Source organism: Anastrepha obliqua, chromosome 4 (genome assembly GCF_027943255.1).
Source record: "Anastrepha obliqua isolate idAnaObli1 chromosome 4, idAnaObli1_1.0, whole genome shotgun sequence".
Taxonomy (NCBI): domain Eukaryota; kingdom Metazoa; phylum Arthropoda; class Insecta; order Diptera; family Tephritidae; genus Anastrepha; species Anastrepha obliqua.
Window position 1 is genome coordinate 106,209,299 of NC_072895.1, and position 22,673 is coordinate 106,231,971.

A 22,673-nucleotide genomic window follows, 5' to 3' on the forward strand; every position below is an offset into this window, starting at 1 on the left:
TGTTGACCGACAACTGACAGCAGTAGCCTGGTAATCCGCCTAGCAAATCTACTAATCTTTGCGTATAATTTGCAGAACCAAGCCACACACACAAATATCAAAAGCTTAGTTATCGCCACACATCATGCAATAGTAAGTGACGGCAGTGGTCCAAGTGGCAAAAGTGAAACTAAAACTATTTTACTCATTCCTGAAATTCTGTTTTTGTTTGTTTGTTGTTTTCTACTTTCCTCAACGGTACTGCACATGATGTTAGCCAAGTGCCATGCTTCCTTGCAGTTGTCCGACAAATGCGAGTACACGTAGACACACGGAAGTAGAGTATGTGCTTGTGTGTGTGTGTGCGGTTATGGTTAACTGCTACTCTACATGTCTCTACTGTGATATGCAGCAATGAATGCCAAAATTTAGCCACGTCCCTTGCGTGTGAGAGAATGCTAGTCCAGTTTCGTTTTTTGTTTTTTTTTTTGAAGAAGTGAGCGAGGGGCACGGAGGTCACGTATAGGTGCAGCAGGTGTTCACAGCAAAAATATCATTTTCAGTTCACAGTCATAATGCCAGGCGTTGATATATGTATGTAGGTATGTAGGTATGAGTGTGCAAGTACCGTACAGTGCATAGTCAAACTACTCAATGTGCTAGTTCATGAAGTAGTATTTGGTGGAAGAAATAAAAACTAGTTCGAAAGTGACCACATTTTTACTAGTTGCAAAGTGACCAGAAATAAACTAGTTCCAAAGAGACTAGAAGTACGTTAGTTACAATTAGAGGTGTATGCAAAATAATATTTATTATCACTGATACTTAAAATAAGAATATTTCGAAACATTGATGGAGTCAAACTTGATTTCTTTGGGTCATTATGAAACTACATAGTACATGACTAGGTTAACTAACTACGTTAACTAGGTGCATATACTGACTAGTCCGTTAAGTGGCATAATCCTGAATAAAAAAGTGCCACTTGGAAGATGAACTACTTCAGCTGCATGGCAAACTATTACTTATGCCATAATTGCCGCTACAACTTCAAATTAGTGTGACAATTCAAGGCCCGATTTTTTAAATTTTTTATTAAATCAAACCTTTCCCAAATTAACAAGGTCATGCCAATAGGTTCTGGTGGAAGAGACAGAAATATACATGCATTGGCGACTTGAAAATTTACATCTGATGGTTTCTTAGGATTGATCCAGCACAGCTTTCAACCTTTTGCACATTCTTATGGTAAATCAGTATATACAACTATGTTATCCTTATATTTAAGATAATTAATGAGTTCAGCTGAAGCTGAAGCTCAACAAAGCGGCGGGCGAAGGTGGCATACAGCCTGAACTAATGACTGCTGACCCGCAAATGTCAGCGGAAATTCTGCATCCCCACATCACATCCATCTGGAGCAATGAAAACCTACCCCCGTCTTGGACAAAAGACATCATAGTGAATCTGCCCAAGAAAGGCGACCTGCGTGACTGCGGCAACTGGCAAGCAATAACCCTACTTAACACCATCTACAAAATTGTAGCCGTGCTTATACAAAGCAGGCTCAAAGATATCGAACGCTCCTTAAGAGACGAGCAAGCTAGTTTTCGCCCTCAACGAAGCTGTGTTGACCAAGATAACACACTCCGGATTATACCTAATAGAACAAGCATTTGAGTGACGCTCCCCGCTCTACATGCTGTTCGTAGACTTTAAGAAGACATTCGAAACTAGCGAACGAGATGCAATATGGCTGGTACTAAGTAGAAAGGGAGTTCCCGACTAGATAAAGCGCCTCATCAAAGCCCTCTACGAGAACTTCGTACTGGCAGTGCTTCACAAAGGCGATATCAGCGATCCATTCAATATCAACGCAGGCGTAAAGCATGGTTGTCCCCTGTCGCCTATTCTCTTCGCCATCGTCCTTGACGACGTCATGAGTCAACTGATCCTGCACAAAAAAAGTATCGTATGGAGTTTCACCAGACGTCTTGAGGACCGATGGCATCTGCCTCCTCTCTCACAAACTCTCTGACATACAAGCGAAGGCGGACAAACTAGTCGCGCTGGCACGCACTGTCGGACTGGAGGCCAACATCGCCAAGACCAAGACCATGAGAGTTAACAACAATAACGGATGCCCGGTGGAATTCTTCGAAAGCTTCTGCTACCTGGGCTGCATCATCACTGCAGATGGTGGAGCAGATGAAGGTGTCAAAATTCGACCTCAATGGCAGAAATTTGTCAAAATTGAGAATGTGCACTGTCTCGCGCTGAAAACAATTTTTTCAAACGTACCAACGAAATTATCCCTTACACATTTTTTACGCTGTCTGAGCGCCTGTCTGTCAGGCGCAAATAAAAGCCGGAATATTCTGCCGTAACCACTCTGAGGTTGTCTTAGGTTTATATACTCGCTGATTCGCGCTCAAGGACCCAGAGCGTACACCATTAAGGGTTAAGTTCTTCAGCACACCTTCCAAGACGTCTTCTTGCTACACTTTTGCTTCAGTTTTTATGCGCTTTCCACAAATATCCAGAGAGAGCTTTGATAAGGCTTTAAAGTGGTTAAGTAGACCAAAACAAGTTAATTTGACTATCGGGTATATTCGTATACAAATACACGTGAAGGTATGCATCGGTGCGTCCTTCAGCACCTCAATTGCTTTCAAGCTCACACATAGTCATGCCTGCGTGGCTGTCTGTCTGTATGGTTGGTCACACCCCTTCTTGCTGTTGCAAGTGTAATAATTTCGTTTATGATTTTAATTTTTTTCCATTTTTTTGTTTTTTCTCTTGCGTATTATTTCATTTATTTTGCCTGTATGTGACGTGTTTGTCCAACTATTGCTACCACTGCTGCTCTCCCTCGATACTTTCACGTTAGTCTTCGTGTTACTTGTGTTTAGTTTTTGTTGCTTCCTTTTTTGTTGTCGAAGTGCTGGAGTGTGTTTTCCTGTCTCCGGTTGCTTTCCCCTGCCCCAATGAACGTTTTTGGTTTGTTCCACTCTGTTCATTTCAGATTCGTGCAGCAAAAACAAAATGAGATATATAAGACTTTTGTGTGCCGAGAGCAGGAGGAGGAGAAGTAGGGGTAGCAGAGAGTGCAGTTGGTGTTAGTTATAAGAATGTGAAATTGGGCTAGTAAAAAATGTATGGCTGTGTAGTGAATAGTAAGTACGCATGCAAGCTTGAGCATTTCTGACAAATTGAGTAAATTTCATAATTTGAACATGAATTTTAATTTCCTCTAACAAACAGAGATAAATTTCTAAAATGTTGGTGTGCATACTCGTATTTACTATATATCCACTTTGTGTGTTGGTATTAGTTTTTTGATGAGAGTGAAAGGCAAAACTAAGTTTGCTTGGGAAACTTGTTGCTTAACGAAAATTATTTTTCAATGACACCGTCCCCCAAATTCTCGGAGATTATTTCATGAGCTTATCCTTAAGATGATTATTGCTCTTGAAATATACTGGGTACAGACGGTGAAATATAATGGAGTACAGATGGGTCTTCTTAGTTGAACGATGATGGAAAACACTTTGCCAATAGACACCTAATTAACTATCTTAGATTGCAAACTTGCGGCTGCGAATATCTTTGTAGCAGCAGAAAGATGGGGAGGGACTATTGAAAAATGAGACTCACGCATTTTATTTATATTTCACTTGCATTTACTAACTTAGTAGCATCTTAAATATATATTTTTTATTTATTTTATTATTTTTCTTATTATTAACCTACAGCCGCATTAAATTCAAATTTTAAATATTTTAAATAAATTCAATTTGAAGTTATGTACTGTTATTCGCACTGACCTCTCCATCCACAAACTGTGCTTTGAGGGTTGTGCTAGGGCTATCTTTCCGAGCAGGTAAGATCGGAAAGAGGGGAGAGTCGACATGGATATAGGTACCTCTGTTTTCACTGACGGTTCCAAATTGAATCTGGAGTGGGAGCGGGGGTTTTCTCTAAATCAGCCAGCATTTCGGTCTCCTTTAAACTGCCGGAAACGAGCAGCGTTTTTCAAGCAGAGGTCTTCGCGATCCTGCAGGCGTGCAAAATGCTTCGGGATCGCTGTTAGGAGGGAGATATTAATATTTTTCCCAATAGTCAAGCTGCGATCAAGGCACTGTCGTCGCCGTATTGCAGCTCTCAACTGGTGAACGCCTGTGAGGAGGAACTCAAACATCTCGATCGAGCAGGAAACATCTCCCTTATCTGGGTTCCTGGGCACAGAAATATAGAGGGAAATGAAATTGCCGACGAGCTGGCCAGGAAGGGGTCGGCAGAACCGGTTTCAGCTGTCCCTTCTCAGACATCGGTGTCTCCTTGGCCGTCGTTAAAGGGAAACTACACAATTTTTTTCTAAAAAAAGCGCAAGGCGGATGGAGTGGTCTGTCTCGTTGTGTGTTATTTCGAAAACACTATGGCCTCAATACGATAGAAACAGAACACGTAAGGTGAGGGAATCCCCCGCCATTCAATTTCCAAACTCATTGCGGTATTCACTGGTCACTGAGTGATCGGTACTCAAGCGGAGAAGCTTGGAATTCCGTACAACTCCTGTGGGGATCCTACAGAGAAAGAGACTGTTGAACACTTTCTCTACAAATGTCCGGCTCTGGCGGCTAGGCGCTTGAGATTCCTTAGCGTGCACTTTGGGGATGACTTGAAGAAATTCTCCAGCCTAGATCTCTTTTCTCTCCTCCACTACATCAACAGCACTGGATGGCTGTAGACGGGCTTTTCTCTTCCCTAAATCTTTTCACAGATAGTGGTCCACATTATGGTATCAAAACGGCACGTAAGTGCTACTTGAAGTGTGCCTAGGGTACTCTTGCCATCTTACCTACATATGTACATTTAATATAAAGTAGGATTTGCATAAAAAAATAAAAAAAATATTATGAAATTTCGAGACCTCACTTTCTAATTTTTGTCTTTTATACGAAAAATAACAGGCCTACAAAAATTTATTTTCCGATATATTTTCATGCGCTCAACGCGATTTTGGGGTCCACGTCATGATTTATTTAAAAACGTATGTAAAATTACATAAAAACATATTTTTAGGTGGTTTTACTCCTCCTTTTCTTAGAACCATTACATGATAAACCTCTCAACCTATACTTTAATTAAGGCCTGAATCTTACCGTAATGGTAAAATATTATTAAAAAACTTGCTTAAAAATTACTTTTTTTCGACGGCCGCCGTAGCCAAATGGATTTGGTGCGTGACTACCATTCGGAGAAATTGGCCAGAAACACCAAAATGACGAACAAGTTTTTTCTAAAAGCGCTCACTCCCTGTCAGGCAAAGCCAAACCTCCGAGTGTATTTGTGCCATGAAAAAGTTCCTCCGGCTTAAAAATGTACTTCCTTCCATTTGTGGAACAACTTCAAAACGCACACCACAAATAGGAACAGAGCTCGGCCAAACACCTAACAGAAGTGTACGCGTCAATTACTTATTATTATTTTTTTAAGTTAATAAAAATTACTACTTGGTGGTTTTTTGGGGCCGCAGGTCACAAGTGAGATGACAGTCGAGAATCGCGGTAAGTGCACAAAAATTCATCGAAAACCAAACGTATACCAAAAAAGAAAAAAAAAATGTCTAGACCCATAAAATATTTCCTATATTTGTAGATTTTTTATAGGTAGCGATTGGAGTTCATGGAGGGATGGATGGATGAATAGATTGATTTGAGTAGGCTATAAAGTCGTCAGTGAAATCCCGGGCACTCTGACCAAGCAGCCGATTATACTTGACAGTTTTAAATTTAGCACAGGCTAAGGAACCTTCAGCTCATGGTGCATTTAACTACTATCGGTCCAAAAATGTTGAGCCTTCTGGCTCGTAGACTCTTTACACTCTACTCTTAAGATGAAAAATCAAAATACAATGGAGGTGGTCGCCCTACTGGTTGAAAAAGTGTCGGTTTTGGAGATAAGTACTTATGGACAAGGATTTTCTTAGTAGGGAAATCCATTAGTAACAAACTGGCGGTTCGCAGCGCCTTAAAGCAAAATACAAAAAAAATAATAAACAACATAAACACTGCTGCCAAAGCATTATAGGATACTATTGGAATGGCGTCTGTCAAGTTGTACCCGTTATAAGATTAGGTGGTGTATGGGCGACCAGGAAAAACCTCTGAATTTCAGCAAGAGAAGCAGATAAGAAGAAGAAAGTTGGCAAATGCATTTGTGGAGATTGTGGTGTAATCCAGAACTTTGGTGGTGCAGAATGGACTTGTTAACAGCAGTCGTCAATAGCTCACATAATAGAAAAAACCACTACAATATTGTAAGAAAGTCTAAGCCTTAAGTAAGCTCACCCTTGCTACTTGTACCTCAACCTATCCATGTGACGTAGATCGCTTTTGAAAAAAATGATTTGTGCTAATTTTTTTGAATATTCTCATATTTCTGTGGATTGACTACCCTTAATTTGGAATTATTTCTAATATTGTTTGCTTTATTCCATATTTTTCTACATGTATCACCCTTTATTTGCACATATTTCTAAAATAAATTTTGTGAGTAATACAATTACCCGATTTTTTCTGCTAAGTACTTTTTTTATATATATAATATTTTCATATTTCTCTAGAGGGACCACCCTGTATTCTGATTTTTTTCTGAAGCATGCACTGTAAATATTACAGTTCCCATACTTCTGTCCCATAGTAATTTTATTTTGGTATAATTTTCTATTTCTATAGACGAACCACCCTGTATTTGTAATTATTTCTGAAATAAATTTTGTAATTAATACAGTTACATATCCGACTTTCTATACTTCTTTCTCATTTTTTGTTTTGTATATTCTCATATTTCTTTAGATGGACCACCCTTTATATGGAACTATTTCTGAAATACAAATTGTATTATTGACATATGAGTTACATATCTAGCTTTCCATACTTTTTTGTGATTATTGTTTTCGTATATTTTCATGTTTCTTTAGAGGAACCACCCTGTATTTGAAAATGTTTCTAAAATAAGTTTTGCAATAAATACAGTTATCCGATATTTCTTGTTTCCTTGCATTTAGTATTTTTTTGGATATTTTCGTATTTCTCTATATTAACCACCCTGTATTTGTAAATATTTCTGAGTTACAATACATTTCGCAAGAAATACAGTTAACTAATTCTCTATACTTCCTTTTATGGTTTTTGTATGTTCTTATATTTCATTAAATGGACCACCCTTTATTTGAAATTATTCTGAAATAAACTTTGTAATTACTGTGGCTACATTTCTGGCTTGTCATACTTTTTCTAATTATTTATTTTGTACATTTTTATGTTTCTTTAGATGAACCACCCTGTATTTGAAAATATTTCTAAAATATATTTATTTTGCAATAAATACAGTTATCTGATTTTCTATACTTCTTTCTTTTTTTTTCTTTTTTACGTTCTCACATTTCTTTAGATGAACCACCCTGTATTTGAAAATATTTCTAAAATATATTATGCAATAATTACAGATTTTGTTCTCACATTTTTTTAGATGAACCACCCAATATTGGAAAATATTTCTAAAATATATTTTGCAATTAAAAAAACAAACAAAATAAAACAATATTTTGCAAGACAGTTATCTGATTTTTTTACTTCTTTCTTATTTTTTTTTAAATATATCTAAAATATATTTTGCAATAAATACAGTTATCTGATTTTTTTACTTCTTTCTTATTTTTCTTATCTTATTTTTTTAATTTTTGTACGTTCTCACATTTCTTTAGATGAACCACCCTTTATCAGGAACTATTTCGAATACAGTTATTAATTACAGTTCTAATTATTATTAATAAAGCTATATATCTCATTTCTTAATTTTTTTCCAGATATTTTTCCTTTTTTTGTATATTCTCACATATCTTTAGATGTACCACCCTTTATTTGGAATTATTTCTGAAACACACGCTGTAGTTGATACAGTTTAATATTTGGTTTTCTGTACTTTTTTCTGATTATATATTTTTTGTGCTTATATATTTTCACATTTTTGTAGATGCGCCACCTTTTTGTATATTTTCATATTTCTCTAAATGAACCGCCCTGTATTTGAAATTATTTCTGAAATACACACTATAATTAATCCAGTCATCTATCTACAGTTTTTCCATATCTCTTTCTCACATTTTTATTTTTCATGTTTCTGTTTTTATGTTACTCAAAGGATTACTCACTTTTTATGTCCTCCAAACAAGCCAAACCATCGAAATCACAAATTCGCAAAACTCGTCCATTTCTCACTTTGATGATCCGAAATAACGTCAGATTTGATTTATGTTTTTTTTCATATATCACAAACATTCATCAAATTAAAATGGAAAAGCAATGGGGAAAGCGTTAATTGTGAAAATCCGATTTAAAATCGAAACTATGAATGATTTAGTACATAGGAATTTTAACGATATATGTATGCTTGTGTGCGCGCATGTGTACAAAAGGAAAGAATCCAATTAAAAAAGCTTTAATTTTCTGCTTAAATTTTCAGCAAAAAAAAAATGACTGTTTTGCGCTCACAGTTGACCAAATTGTCAAATATGGCAATTTTGGCATTAAGAAAATGGCGGTGGATGAGAGCAACGCCGCAGTGTTGGCGCCAAAATAACCAAATCGTTGGAATGGCAAAATAATTGGCTGATTTTACAGGTTTTTGTGGGAAATAACACAATGCGGTTAACTGTGAAATTGCCAAATAAAATTTTAAGCAAAAAACACAACAACGAAAACAAGTAAAAAAAAAACAAACAACAACTAAAAAGCAATAAAAGCAAGTAAGCGGAATGTAAATACCAACATTCGTATAATATTCAAAATGGCGTCAATGGCTTTTAGCAAATAGATGCGTTGTCACTTGCAACTACGAATTACAAACATACACAGATGCAAATGAAACTGATATTTTCATAAAAGCGTTGGTTTAGCGAATTGTTATTTGAATGCAGCATAGCATAACATTATATAATTGTAACGGTAAGCATTTGTGTTTTTGCTTTTTTGTGTTTTATTTCTTTTTTTGCGTTTCTAATTAAAATAATGCTTTTAGCGCTCATTAAGCGTAATTGGGTCAAAATATTTCTAAGCGTGAATTAACTGTATACTGAACACTCACACTGATTGCGATAGAAATGCGGCACGCAGCCACACACCCGCAGCGCGAAAAACATGCGACACTCGGCCAGGCAGAGGCTGAAACTGTAGATGGGCACCGTCTGCATTTCCTCAGCCTCGTATTGGTAGCGACATTTGCGCTGTTTGGTGGTGAAGCTGTGAAGCAATTTTATTAGAATTATAATTATTTTAGTTTATTTTAAAAACATTATAAATTATTAGAAAAAAGTGACGCCTAAAAGCAGCCACCATTAAAATTAAGCGGTCATACAAGCGAAAGCTTCCAAACAGCTAAGCTTTACTTTGAAATATGATGTAAATATTTTTAGGCAGTTCAAAAAAAAGTTATTTCATTTATTTCAAACACTCACGCGCGCGCCTCCTCCGCTGTATAGATCTCCAACGCAATTAGTTCCACTGTTGTGTAGTCAGTTTCTGGAAACGTGTAACGCTGTTTCGATATATTCGGTATGTCGCCGGCGCCATGAAAGTAGACATCATATGCGGTGGAGAGGTTTATAATCTGAGCATAGATTTCGCCATCAAGCGGGTGCACGGTGACACGATCGCCGTGATCTAACAGGCTCCAATCGTTGCGTTTCCAGTAGCTGGCATGAGGTCGAATTTTGTGTGTGTGTGAGAGAGATGGAGAGAAATTTAAAGTCGAGGTTAAAATGGAATTATTGGTTTTTGAATATATACAGGTTTTCAGAAATATACATATAACTTAAGTGGAAAGCGAAAATATGGAGTTGATATTAGAGAGGTTGCTATGCTCCAACGAACTAAGAGTGAGCCACTTTGCAATGCCTGATGATTGCATGCAAGGATAGGAATATCCTTTCCAACACATCAGTCAGTTCGTTGCTTTTGCGGCAGCCACACAAGCTGAAATTCATTCCAACGAAGTTCCGCTCCAACTAACATTTCTGGATTTTTGTTTTTTCAAAGAGGTGCCAGCGGCTTCTAAGGCCTTTAAAGTAGCTCGGCTGTCACTGTAGGCACTGATTTTATGTCTGCTATTATAATAGGTGCGAAGAATTTCGATCGAAATCAGGTATATCAAAAGAAGTAAAGCACTTGTAGTTACTGCCCAAATAAGAGACTTGGGCTCGTTGTTTGTGCGTTCGAGATTTGTCGGGGAATTTCTGGCTTCTCTCTCGATTGCATACTTCGACATCAGACTCATTTGGGTTCCCGGTTACAACGGCAGAGAGGGGAAACTGCGCGGTTGATGAGCGGGCTAGACAGGGATCTTTGGAGACGGTTTCGTCGCGAAATGAGAGGATTGAGGTTCGCTTAGGAACCTGTGTTCTACTCCTGGAGAGATGGGCATCGAGTCAACTCAGCGAGTGCTGGGCTAGTGTGCAAACGTGCAAGGTCGCGAGATCCTTCTGGCCACGAGTAGATTGGGGACACTCGCGGGAACTCCTAAGGCTAACAAGGCCCCAGATTTCGAATTTGGTGAGTATCCTTACCGGACATTGTCCGTTAGGTGTTCATGCGGTGAGACTTGGGATCGCCTCAAGTCCGTTCTGCAGAAGCTGTCTTGAGGACGAGGTGGAAGCACCTCAACACCTTTTTCTCAGCTGCCCTGCTCTCGTCTGGCAAAGATTAAGACATCTGGGCTCTCATTTTTTCGCTATGCCTGCGGATATATCGGGTCTAAATATCACAAATCTGGTGAAGTTCATCAGTAGCTTGTTGCGGCTAATTACGAACGTCGGCGTCGTCATAAATGCATGGCCATCATCGTCTCTAATCCCAAGGCTCCTTCTTCCTTTCCACTACCATTTTCAGTCTTGGAGGCAGTGATGTAGAAAGTTTTTACCGTATTTTAGTGCCAATAGTACTAACTATGCTCATGAGGGCCCAAGACAGGCTGAAGAAGATCAGAGAAAATCCGGCTGGTGGGTAGGCTCGTTGAGAGACGTGCTTGAAATTCTTCTATGAGAATCACTCAAAGAAGATCGAGGCCGGATTCGCAAAATGTAAGCACCCGGAAAAGGAAGAGGTGGCAGCAGGAGAACTATTTTTTTATTGAATTATTTTCCATTTTGGATGGAAAAATTTCATTCGATTTGCTATTTACTGCAGTGCCTACAACTTTCAGACTTCACTTCAGTATTCAATCCTTGTAGCCAATAAACTTTTTGTGGAATAACCTGCATCATCTACTAGGTGACTCAGGCGTGGATGAGTTAATGAGGCCATTCAAGCAGTTGATAAACCTTAGACGAGGGCTCCCTTAAAGGTGGTCTTTCGGGAATATGTTTCTAGAAGATCCATATTCGGAAGTTCAAACCTTGCGATGGAGTTCAGCTGATGTTTCGGATATAGTATGCCTAACTTTCTCCTTTTTCGGAAAAGCACGCTATGCTCGGACGGAAAGAAACAGGAGTAAGAGGGTTTTAGAAAAAAATACTTCTTTGGATTTGTTAGATGGAAGATTCGTGGCCGGTTTGTGATCATTTGTAATGTGTACAACTGTCCCACCTCTCAGCAGCATCCAGTCTTTCTGACCAAGAATTTTTTTTTGGATTATCTGGATGATATATTAAGAGGTTCAGGTATGTAGTGGATAAGATGAGTTAATATGGCCATTGAAACATTTCGTAGTCCTTGGTTAATGGCGCGAACAGAAGTGTTCTTCCGGAAATAAATTTCTTCAATATTCATCTTCAGGAATTGGAATCTTGTAATGAAGATGAACCGGTCTTCCGGATATGACAGGCTTGGAATTTTCAACTTTCTGCAAACAAACGGAGATTACTTAGTTTTTGGCAGGGGAGATCAAGCTCGGACTGGGAGCAGGGGCGAGAACATCAGCTCAAATATGAGCAAAAGCAAATACAGAAGTCTAAGTATTATCAGGCTGACAAAAAATGATATTTTTAATGCAAAATCAGTTAGATAAAACTACAACAATTCATCGTACTTACTCATAAGAATTATAGCGCGCCACGAGCGAGTTAACCGAATGGCAAATGCCAAACTCGGTGAGTGTTTCATAAATGAACATTTGTACGGCGGCGCCACTACTCATTTCCGGTTCGAAATTCCATTTGAGTTCATACAGCAAATTCAGATAGTTGCTGCTCGATATGCCAAAAGTTTTATTACGCGGCAGAGTTTCGATATTTTCATAGGTGAGGCGAGCCAACTTCTCAATAAATACATGAAAATCAGTACGATCCTGATCAGATTCGAAAATGTTTGGGTGTGAGCTAATCAAATGAAATTTACAAAGTTTCTTATGGATAAACAACAAGGATAATCACATAAAATTTCACTTACTCCATATATTCCTCCACTTTCAACTCATCGATGCGCTTATGAGGACATACAGTGAGCGAGGGAAAGCTCGTATTCCACACCAACTTATTACGATCCATCGATATGACCATGGGTGAGGTTTGAAAACGTTCCCAAGTACGTTTACTCAACGAAATGATGGCGAAGAGAGCAACGCAGATGAAGGCCAGCCAAAGCATTCTGGAGGTGGAGCAACGAAATTGAAGAGAAATGGGAAAGCTAGAGTGAGCAGTTTCTTTGGGAGTTAGTGAGTAAATGAGGGAGGGAGTGAGCAAGTGAGTGAGTGTGTGAGTGCGTGTGTGCTTACTCTTTCCCTTCTACCCCTAAGCATTTGTCCTTTTACGTATGCCCGCTGCGCTTTGTGATGTGAATGACCGGCTCTAAAATGGCGTCATAAATCTGACATTTGCGCGCATTCATAAAAATCTATTGCGTGTAAATTTATGCTATGAGTATTTCCGTTTTTTGGTTGCTCATAAAAATCACAGCCGCAAAAGGCAAAAGCCAAGTCAACAAACTGTAAATGTTCGTATGGAAGTGGAAGTAATAAAAAATTATTGTTTTTTTGTTCTTTTTTTGTTGTGGGAAAACCAAATGTGAATTGCATAATTTCAAAAGTTTTCAGTTTTTGGAAAATGTATGCGAAAAAAATGGCAAAAGTTGGTTGACGTAATGAGAATAAATATTTCATATATGTGGTTGTGTATGTTTGTATGCACAACTTCTCTATTTCATTGGCATTGTCTATAGCTGCATGTGTGTGAGTTTGTGTGTTAATATGTGTTGCCTGTAATTCACCCTTTCTCAAATTTGGCAGTCAATGACTTCAAGCGCTTTGGCGCACTTGGCCCAACCATCCAGCTTTTATGGCTCCTCTTCCTCAAAAATGAAAAAAAAAAAATAGTCATAGTCAAAGTGCAAATGTGAGATATTGTCGAAATGTTGCTAGTATTTTTTTATTGCACTTACAAGCATTTATTATACACACATACATACGCAAGTGATTCAAGCACATTTAAAGCCACACACACATACGCATGACAAGCGCATTTCCGCGTGCATTTCTCGCGCTCTAGAAGGCAACTACCACCATCGCCTTTCAAGGAAGAAAGTTCTAAAGTGGACGCCACAGTGGCTCATAAAGCTCGCGTTGAGAATTCTAACAACAAACACCATTCCGACGCGCTTTACAATATTTCCGCAATGGTTTTAGAAATATTAAGAAATAATAAGTGAGGAAGTGCATAAATTTGGGGAACCCAATTTTTTTTGTAGCCATTGCATGGTTTTTAGTGGAGTACTCGAAGAAAATAGGAATTATAAAGGGTGGTTAAATTTTAAGGGCCGATGTTGAATGTGAACCACACCTAAACATCAAGTTCTTTTCTGCATTTCATTTGACATTTTTCAATTCTAGACTAACTCAATTTGAAGCATGGAAAGATACACAATCGAGCAAGGCGTTAAAGTTATTCAGGCTTATTATGAAAACGGGCGTTCAAATCAAAATACATATTGCGCACTTCATCTTCAGGCACATTTTCACCTCAGTGAAATAAGCAGAATTGCCGCATTTTGGCGAATGATAATCCAAGAGTGATTGCCGAAAAACCAATGCATTCACAAAGACTGTTTGGTGCGGTTTATGGGCCGGCGGCATCATTGGGCCATATTTTTTCCAAAATGAGCCCGGCCAGGCAGTTACTGTGAATAGTGTTCGCTATCGTGAGATGATAACGAACTTTTTATGGCCCGAATCGGAAGATATGGATGTGGACAATATGTGGTTTCAACAGGACGGTGCCACTTGTCACACAGCTAACGAAACAATGGCTCTTTTGTGCAAAATATTTGATGGCCGAATAATCTCACGTCGCGGCGATGTCAATTGGCCGCCAAGATCATGTGATTTGACACCGTTGGACTTCTTTCTTTGGGGTTATTTGAAAGAAAAGGTGTACATCGATAAGCCAGCAACAATTCAAGAGCTAAAGGATGAGATAATTCGGCACATTAACGGCATAGAACCTCAATTATGCCTCAGCGTCATCAAAAATTTGGACCATCGGATGGAGGTCTGCCACCGAGGCCACGGCGGCCATTTGACCAATATTTTACTCCATGCGTAATTGAGCTATACCCGTATTATCATAATAAAGAGAAATGACAACAATTTCTTTAAAAAATTGTATTGTATTCAAAATTAATATCGGCCTTTGAAACTTAACCACCCTTTACTTAAAAATCCAAGATTATTTAATATTAAAGAGTATAAGAAATATTGAGACGCATTGAATTTCGATCAAACGAAAAGCTACGACCCGATCAGCTGTGAAATCCAGCTAAGAACTCCACTTCAAATAAATAATGAGAGACCTTCAGAGCCACTCAAAAACGCTTTAAACTCCTCTACATATTTTCAACAAAGTGCCAGTGAATTATTATGCCAAAAAAGCAACGAAAAAAAGTTTAAAATATATAAGTAAAATTTGCAAAAAAACGCAAATTTGTGCACAATGAATTTAAATGGACCTGCACAAACTTATCTCACAGCACACATCTGCGTTAGGAATTTCATGCGCGCGCAAATTGAGCTCATTTACTCACTAATACCAGCAGTTGCGAGTTTTTTTCGACGAAAAAAAAAAAAAATACCCGCACAGCGAATCGCAAACTTTTCTCTAAACAAAAACCAAAAACAAACGAAAAAATAAAGAGTTGCAGCAAAGCGCTTAATTCAAATTTCCAACTCTAACCTCAAAAAGTGCTAAAATTTTGGTATTTTTTTATAGCAGCAAAGGCAAAGATGAATGTAACGGAGCGCATTATCCAGTGGCACTCAGTTGCTATAGCGACAGTAGTCACACGCAAACATATGCATACACAGGCAAATTCGCATCCCTGCAGGGAAGCGCTTCTAATGAATTTAGAACTGTGATTTGTGCGCGTTATTTGTTTTTTTATTTATATAAGCAGCTGGTGAATTTTGCATGGTGAGGGTTTCTAAGAAGTATCAAGTGCCCCTACTTCTGCATGTTTCAATAGTTCGAAAGTAGTACTAAATTTTATAGACAAAATCTGGCACCTTCACAAAACCAATTGTATTTATATTTCTTTCGTTGTCTGGAACTAGCACTTAATTCTACTAACGGGATTTGGTACTTTTTGTTTTACATTTTCGATAGTTTGGAACTAGTACTAAATTCCATAGAGGAACTCTAGTACCTTCCACACTCCTTTCCAATAGTTCGGAACTAGTACTAAATTCTACTGACGAGATCTGGTAGCCTCTGCATTCCTTTTTCGATATTTTTGAGCTTGTACTAAATTCTACAGAGAAACTCTAGTACTAAATTCTGTTGACGAGATCTGGTAGCCTCTGCATCCCTTTTTCGATATTTCTGAGCTTGTACTAAATTCTACAGAGGGTTTCTAGTAGTTTCTATATCACTTTTCTGTAGTCTGGAAGTAGCATTAAACTCTACAGAAGAGCTCTAATACCCCCTACATCACATATCGGTAATTCTGAATTCGTACTAAATTCTGCAGAGGAGCTTTAATACCTTCTACACATCTTTCTAATAGTTCGAAACTAGTACTAAATTTTATACATAAGATCTGGCATCTTTTGCGTTTCATTTTGATGATTCTGAACTAGTACTAAATTCTACAGAGGAGCTTTAGTACCTTCTTTACCCCTCCCGGTTGTCTGGAATTAATACTAAACTCTACTGACGAGATCTGGTACTCTCTGCATCAGTACTAAATTCTACCGAAGAATTCTAGTACTTTCTAGATCCCATGTCAATTATTGGCAAGTAGCACTAAACTCTACAGAGGATCTCTACTACCCTTCCGCGGAGGTTACGAAGGGGCTTTAGTACCTTCGAGTTTTTAGTAATTTGGAACTGGCACTCACTTTCACAGAGGATTCAAATGAGTAGTAAATTTAACGAAATTTTTGCATGAGAAACCGAACTGTGTTCTAGTTCCAGCTGCTGAAATAGTTGAAGCAGTAATTTCCACTCGTTTTTATACTACGACTCCCTTAACACAATTAACTTTTTATGCGACGCTCTTCTTTGCATGAAAACTCACTGGTTTCGAACTGCTGCGCCTCTATTGAAAACCATGACCAAATCATATTTTTCTCTTTTCCACTTGACCAGCTAGTGAATATTTAACGTTGAAGCCCTAGCCAATAGTCCTCTCAGCGTACCATTTCGAATAGTGCCGCACTTGTAGGAAATCCGATGAATTTGTGGGAATAGCTGTCACTGATTCAGCAAAAATTGTGCAGGTATATCAGCGGGTTCTAATACTTTTTGTATTGCGACTCCTTTGCAAAACTAATTTTCTTGCGATGCTCTTTCTAAAAGAAAATATCGATACTTGTGAGTTGTCACAAGTTTAACAGACATGAAGAAGACTTTACATATTTATTATTTGAGCAGAACACTAAAGACTATACAATTTTATAATTAATATTTACTAGAAAATATAGTAACAAAATCAAAAAGTATTACAAACACTTTTATGAGCATCATTTCTCAAATCTCGATTGAAACTTAGACTTTGAATAAATTTTTCATGCAGAAAATCTTTCAAAACAAAAAATCCCCCACACAGTTCCTTTCCCCCTTTCTATTTCTCCTTTTCGCAGTCATCACTCGATTTCTGTGCGAGAGGAACAATTGTTGGGGTACACTTTTCTTGCCGTGGCACTGTCACACACCGAAAACAGATGTCGATGCTCGCGTCATGACTGGCTTGAAATTGACAAAATCGTACTAACTGAGAACGGCAATTGATTTAACCTGTTACGCTTTTTCCTGCAGGGACATTCTCGTGAAAGGGCACATATGGGAAATATCAGCTCAGATGCACACCTCAACGCGCGTACACTCTAGTGTAAAATTATAACCACATTATAATTTTCGGAACAATTTTTGTTGAGTGTAGAAACAAATGGAGGGACTTACAGGCCCAGTCCGAACGGCTCTGGTGATTATTCATATTAATATTGGGAAGCAATAGAAATGGCATTTTTTGAGCCAAATGGGTTTTGAATTCGCTAAAGATAAGAGAATTTCATAAGTGGATTACGGTTTGCTGAACTGGATTATTAATGTGAACTCAACACATTCTTCATGAAGTTGAGGTCAATAGAAACCGAATGCTTTTCTCTTCATATTCGCTTTTCTACTAACTTAATTTTCAATACTTCGAATCTTCGCTCTTTTGACATTCTCTTCTTAGTTTTTTCACACAACTCATCCTCAGTGACGTCACTTCAAAGTTATGATAACTTTTTTACTACAATCTGCGAAATTTCCTTCCTGCGTGCAATCTAATTTCTTCTCAGCTTGTGCTTGCGGTTGTTTCTCACTATGCGATCTTCGCTAAAACCCCCTACAAATCCTTTAAAAATTTGCAGTGAGGTTATACTTTTGCACTGGTGTGTATGCACAAGGTTATTGCAGTGTATTTGTTGCCATATCAACTGGCCCGTTTGTCTGTTGGCAGGGTTATCATATGCACCGCAGAGATTTTCCCAGAAATATCCTTTTTTTCTGTTATCAAACCTGCATAGCGAATGCTAACTAAATTCTGTAAGTGTCGGTGTGCGATTACACGGATGTGCGTGTGTGGGTGCGTGTGTGCTACAGCTGTTGCCCGTTGGCGTTGCGAACCCGTTTAATTTTTTTCGCCGCACCTTTTTCCTCATTTTTTCATACTCATTCACATACTCGTATACTTACGCCCACACATGCCCGCTCAAGCTTTGTTTGTAATTCCGTTTTTCATTTGGTTGTGGCTCAAAGTTGCAATCCACTTTTTCACCATGGCACTCCAATGCCCGCTGAGCAGGTTTTTTATTTACTGCTAAACCACAAACGGACATTTACGAGGGACGTCAAGTTAGGTTCAAGGATCAAGGTGCGTAAGGAAAGGATTATTATTTTTTTTAATTTTTCATTTGTTTCAACATTTCAATTTGGTTGCTTTTCAAATATTGGTCAACATTTCAATATTTGAAAAAATGTTCTTTAGAAATCGGCAACCTTAGGGCAACTGCATTTCATTATTGTTGACAGACTTTTGAACGAACGCAGAATTTTTCGATTTTAGAGATAAGTAATGAAATAAAAAGGCAGTAAATCTTAGGTCTCATCTAAGAAGTCTGTGACCTTTAAGGTATATAATGCAAACCAAACCGAAACCAAACAACCAAAACCAGCAAACAGGGCGCTTACTTTCCAGGTGTCTTCCGGAATTCTCAGCTAAATCAATAAAGTTTTCCGGCAATCACATAAATGATTCTACGGGGCCTTCCCTTCTTCTATTGCACTAACTTTTGCTTGGAGTTTCATTGATCATTGATTGATTTGGATCGTTGAGAGTAGAAAAAGGAGTATAGCTGGGATTGTAACAGGTGGCGCAAAAGTAACCTTGCGATGTTTTTTGGCTGTAATTTAAAAAAAAAATGAAAAACTTTGATTCTTCTTGTGGATTATTTTTATTTGGTCTTTTAATTTTTTTTACATCAAGTCGAGAATATGATGTCATGTAAATGGCCGTCGCCACAGTTGATTGCCATTTGAGCCCTTTTTATGGCATTTTCCATCACTTTGGCCAAAACTTCCGGCGATAGGTCCTCACATTCTTGACGGATATTGTTTTTAAGAGCTGCAAGAGTCTGAGGCTTGTTGACATAAACCCGCGACTTCAAAAAGCCCCACAAAAAGAAGTCTGGAGCGGTCAAATCAGGCGATCTTGCTGGCCAGTGCAAATCGCCAAAACGGGAGATTAGGCGCCCGGGAAATACATCCTTCAGCATATCGGTTGTGGCACGTGCAGTGTGTGTCGTTGCACCGTCCTGTTGGAGCCACATGCTTTCCAATCCCAATTCATCAAGTTGTGGCAAGCCACCTGTTATAAGCTTCTAACTTTGGTTTCGTGACTGTTCATTTGCGCTTTCTAGTTCTGTGTAGAGCCTTGTTCTTCAAAATCTTGGCTTGAGCGTGCGCTTTCAATTTACTATTGCATGCCATAAGTTAGTTGAAAAATTGCGTCGCTTGACGTCGATGACACGTCCCGCAGTGGAAGGCCTTCTCAACTCGATTATGAAAGTCTCAAATCACTTTTGAAGGAGAACGGCCGCCAAACCAGTCGGGAATTGGTGGAAAAAATTAATTGCGATCATAAAACGATTCTTAATCACCTTCATTCAATGGGATTTCCCGTAAAATTGGGTGCCTGGGCGCTTCATGAGCTCAACGAAAAAACAAAGAAAGTTACCTTCAAATAGCTTCTCAGCATCTCGCCCGCCATCGACAACAAGCGCTCATAATCGGCGCTTTTGGTACCGCATCGTCACGGGAGATGAGAAATGGTGCCCATATGTACATCAATAAGAAGTAAAGAAAGGAGTGGCTGGCTCCAGAAGATACGTCAAAGCCGGATCGGCATCCAAAGAAGATCCTGATATGCGTTTGGAGAGACTGGGAGGGCATGATGCACTGGGAAATGCTCGAAAAGAATGCCACGGTCAACAAGGAGCTGTAGATTGCCCAGCTACACTGCGTGAATGAGGCTTTTTGATTGAAAAGACCTGATAGACATGGTCAAACCATACTCCTTCATAACAACGCTAGGCCCCATGTTGCACAAGACGTCAAAGCCGTTCCCACGACAGTCGATTCTACGTAATCGGAACGACCCGGGCTTATATCCGGCCAAGGACTGTCACTTGAGTAGCATTCCTCGTATATGCATGGAGAATGTTTATGCTGCTACAATGACAACGACCGGTCCCATGTTGCACAAGTCGTTAACTCAAAGAGCTCGCTCCCTGTAAAACAATATGAAGGACGTCACATTCGATAACAAAGAGTTCATGAAAAACTACATCAACAACTTTTTTGAGACCAGATCAGGCGATTTTTGGCGGAATGGCATCAACAAATTGGCCGAAAGCTGGGAAGAGATTGTAAACAGCAACGGCGAATATATCATTGATTAACTTATTGATATAATTATTGTATTGTGTTTGAAATGAAATTCTTCGGTCATTCTCCAGGCTAATAGTTTTATAGCTTATTAAATTTTTCTATATCAAAATACGGGTCTGAATTGACTGAAAAATTGCTTTGATTTTTCATATTATTTTTTTTCTTGCTGGCGATCTTGTGGATCCATTTAAATAAATTTCGAGCATTCGCTATTGGAAGAAATGCATTGTCGGCGAAAAAAAAAATTATCAAAAATCAACGTGAATTTCGAGCTACTATCTGCCGCCCCAATATTGAGTCAGAATTGAATGAGCTATAAAGCTTCAAGCCCAGAATTTTGCTAGGAATCATGAATAAAAAGTTTGCTCAATTTTTTTTAAATGTTTTACAAAGCTTGAAGATTCCAGTTATATGATTTTTCTTGTGTTATGAACTATATTTTTATTGAAAAATTGTAAAAAAAAATATTCAAAAATTTGTATTTTGTTGCGCTAATATTACTGTGAATACAAGTGTACATATGGCACAAATATATGGCTTGACTCTATTGCTCGAAGGACTAAGTTTGGCAAACTTTGCTATAACTGCAGGATTTTAGATTTCGATTGCAGGTTGGCACCTAGTTTGTTCTGCCATTGGTAAACATTTCAATTTATTTTGGATATTTTCTACAGCCACTATTGTAACCGGTCCTACCAGCCGAAGATTGTATTCACAGATCCCAAAAGATTCAAGGGAGTTCTCACTTTGATCATCGATCATGATTCCGGAGAATACTGTAAAAACGCTGTCATCGCTTCAAAAATATAGCTCGCGTATATACTTTCTTACCGAGTTTCTGATTCATGAGATAGTGTCCCCAATTAGGTGACTTCCTCAATAAGTAACTTCGACCGCAAACTTATCCGCCATCACTCGTACACACATACATATGAATGGTTGCGCAAAAACTAGGTATATGAAAAAACACCTTTTTTTTGGATATTGATAACACATGTGGCTCACTCGCATACATGCACACACACACACACAAACAACCCAAATCCCACCACCCATTGTGTGCAGAGATGGAAAGCCTCTTAACTAACCCCGAGCGCTATGGAGCAAATGCGTCGCGCGAATATAATTCTGGTGTAGATTAAGTGGCGCGGCGAACAAATTTGCCTTTGAAATAAAGAGAGCGCAAACAAGAAAAAACAAAAAAACGAAAAAAGAGAATAAAATAAATAATAAGTGCGCTGATGGTTTGTGAAAATTTTTCGCAAACTTTTAATTAGTTTGTAAAAGGACGAAAATTGAAAACGATTATCTCTGATTGTGCCAATACTTAAACACATTGAGCATCAAATTCATAAATATGTAAAGAATTAAGTCATACATAAATATGTTTAAATGTTGGGGGAACCTGTTATCCCTATAGGGCGCGTCCCCAGGTGGTGGATAGGGGAACGCCTCCCAGATATGGAAGGCAGGAGAATCGGTCTCCCGCGAACCACACAGGTCGAAGACGTAAACTTCGTTAAAAAAACTCCCTCAATCCAAGGTGTAACGCGACCCGTGCCTATTGGGTGGGTTTGGCAGCCGGGGGATAAAATTAGGCTGTCTCCTAACGGAGCCCTCCTGATATCAGGCCGCCTCAGGTTGTAACGGTGGCCTTACCATGGTATGGGGCGCTGCCATGGCGGACCGTTTATTTCCCCTCCATCCTCATTGGTCACCGCACATGGCGACATGGGCAGCTCTTTGGAAGGGCAGGTGACCGTAAGAAACAGACAAATGAACAAACAACAAAAAAACAAAAAATCGGATAACGCTACCAAACGGACAGACAAACAGACGGACAAACGGACTGACACAAAGACAAAACGAACCGACAGTCGGACAGACAAGCGGATGAACCCAATGACAAAACGGACAGACAAACGAACGGACACAATCGAGCTGAGGAAGTTGGGAACTCCCTCAGAGGACGAGCTCTTGGCTTCTAGTCAAGAGACAGTTGATGACAAAGCTGTGGGCCACAGCACGCCATCAACTATAAATCAACCGATCACATCCGCTGATGCCAAGGGGCAAAAGCGTCAATACCCAAAAAAAGGCCCGTCTAGATATAAGCTTTATCAGCGGTCCCTAGCTATTCACGGCAGAATAAGCAAAAATGAGGCCGAAGGTAAAACTCATCCCAAAGATGCGGCCGATAAGGCAAGGTGCCAAA

General features: G+C 38.8%; 1 protein-coding gene across 1 annotated transcript in view; it reads right to left on the reverse strand.

Annotated features, from left to right (window-relative positions):
* LOC129244327 (sodium channel protein Nach) overlaps nucleotides 1–22,673 on the reverse strand; it is a 63,253-nt gene that overhangs the window by 14,159 nt on the left and 26,421 nt on the right. The window contains exons 2-6 of the mRNA XM_054881945.1: nucleotides 12,426–12,623; nucleotides 12,071–12,355; nucleotides 9,500–9,736; nucleotides 9,130–9,284; nucleotides 8,198–8,263 (exon numbers count right to left, since the gene is read on the reverse strand). Of these exons, the coding sequence (XP_054737920.1) occupies nucleotides 8,198–8,263; nucleotides 9,130–9,284; nucleotides 9,500–9,736; nucleotides 12,071–12,355; nucleotides 12,426–12,623 (941 nt within the window). The remainder of the gene's footprint in view (nucleotides 1–8,197; nucleotides 8,264–9,129; nucleotides 9,285–9,499; nucleotides 9,737–12,070; nucleotides 12,356–12,425; nucleotides 12,624–22,673) is intronic.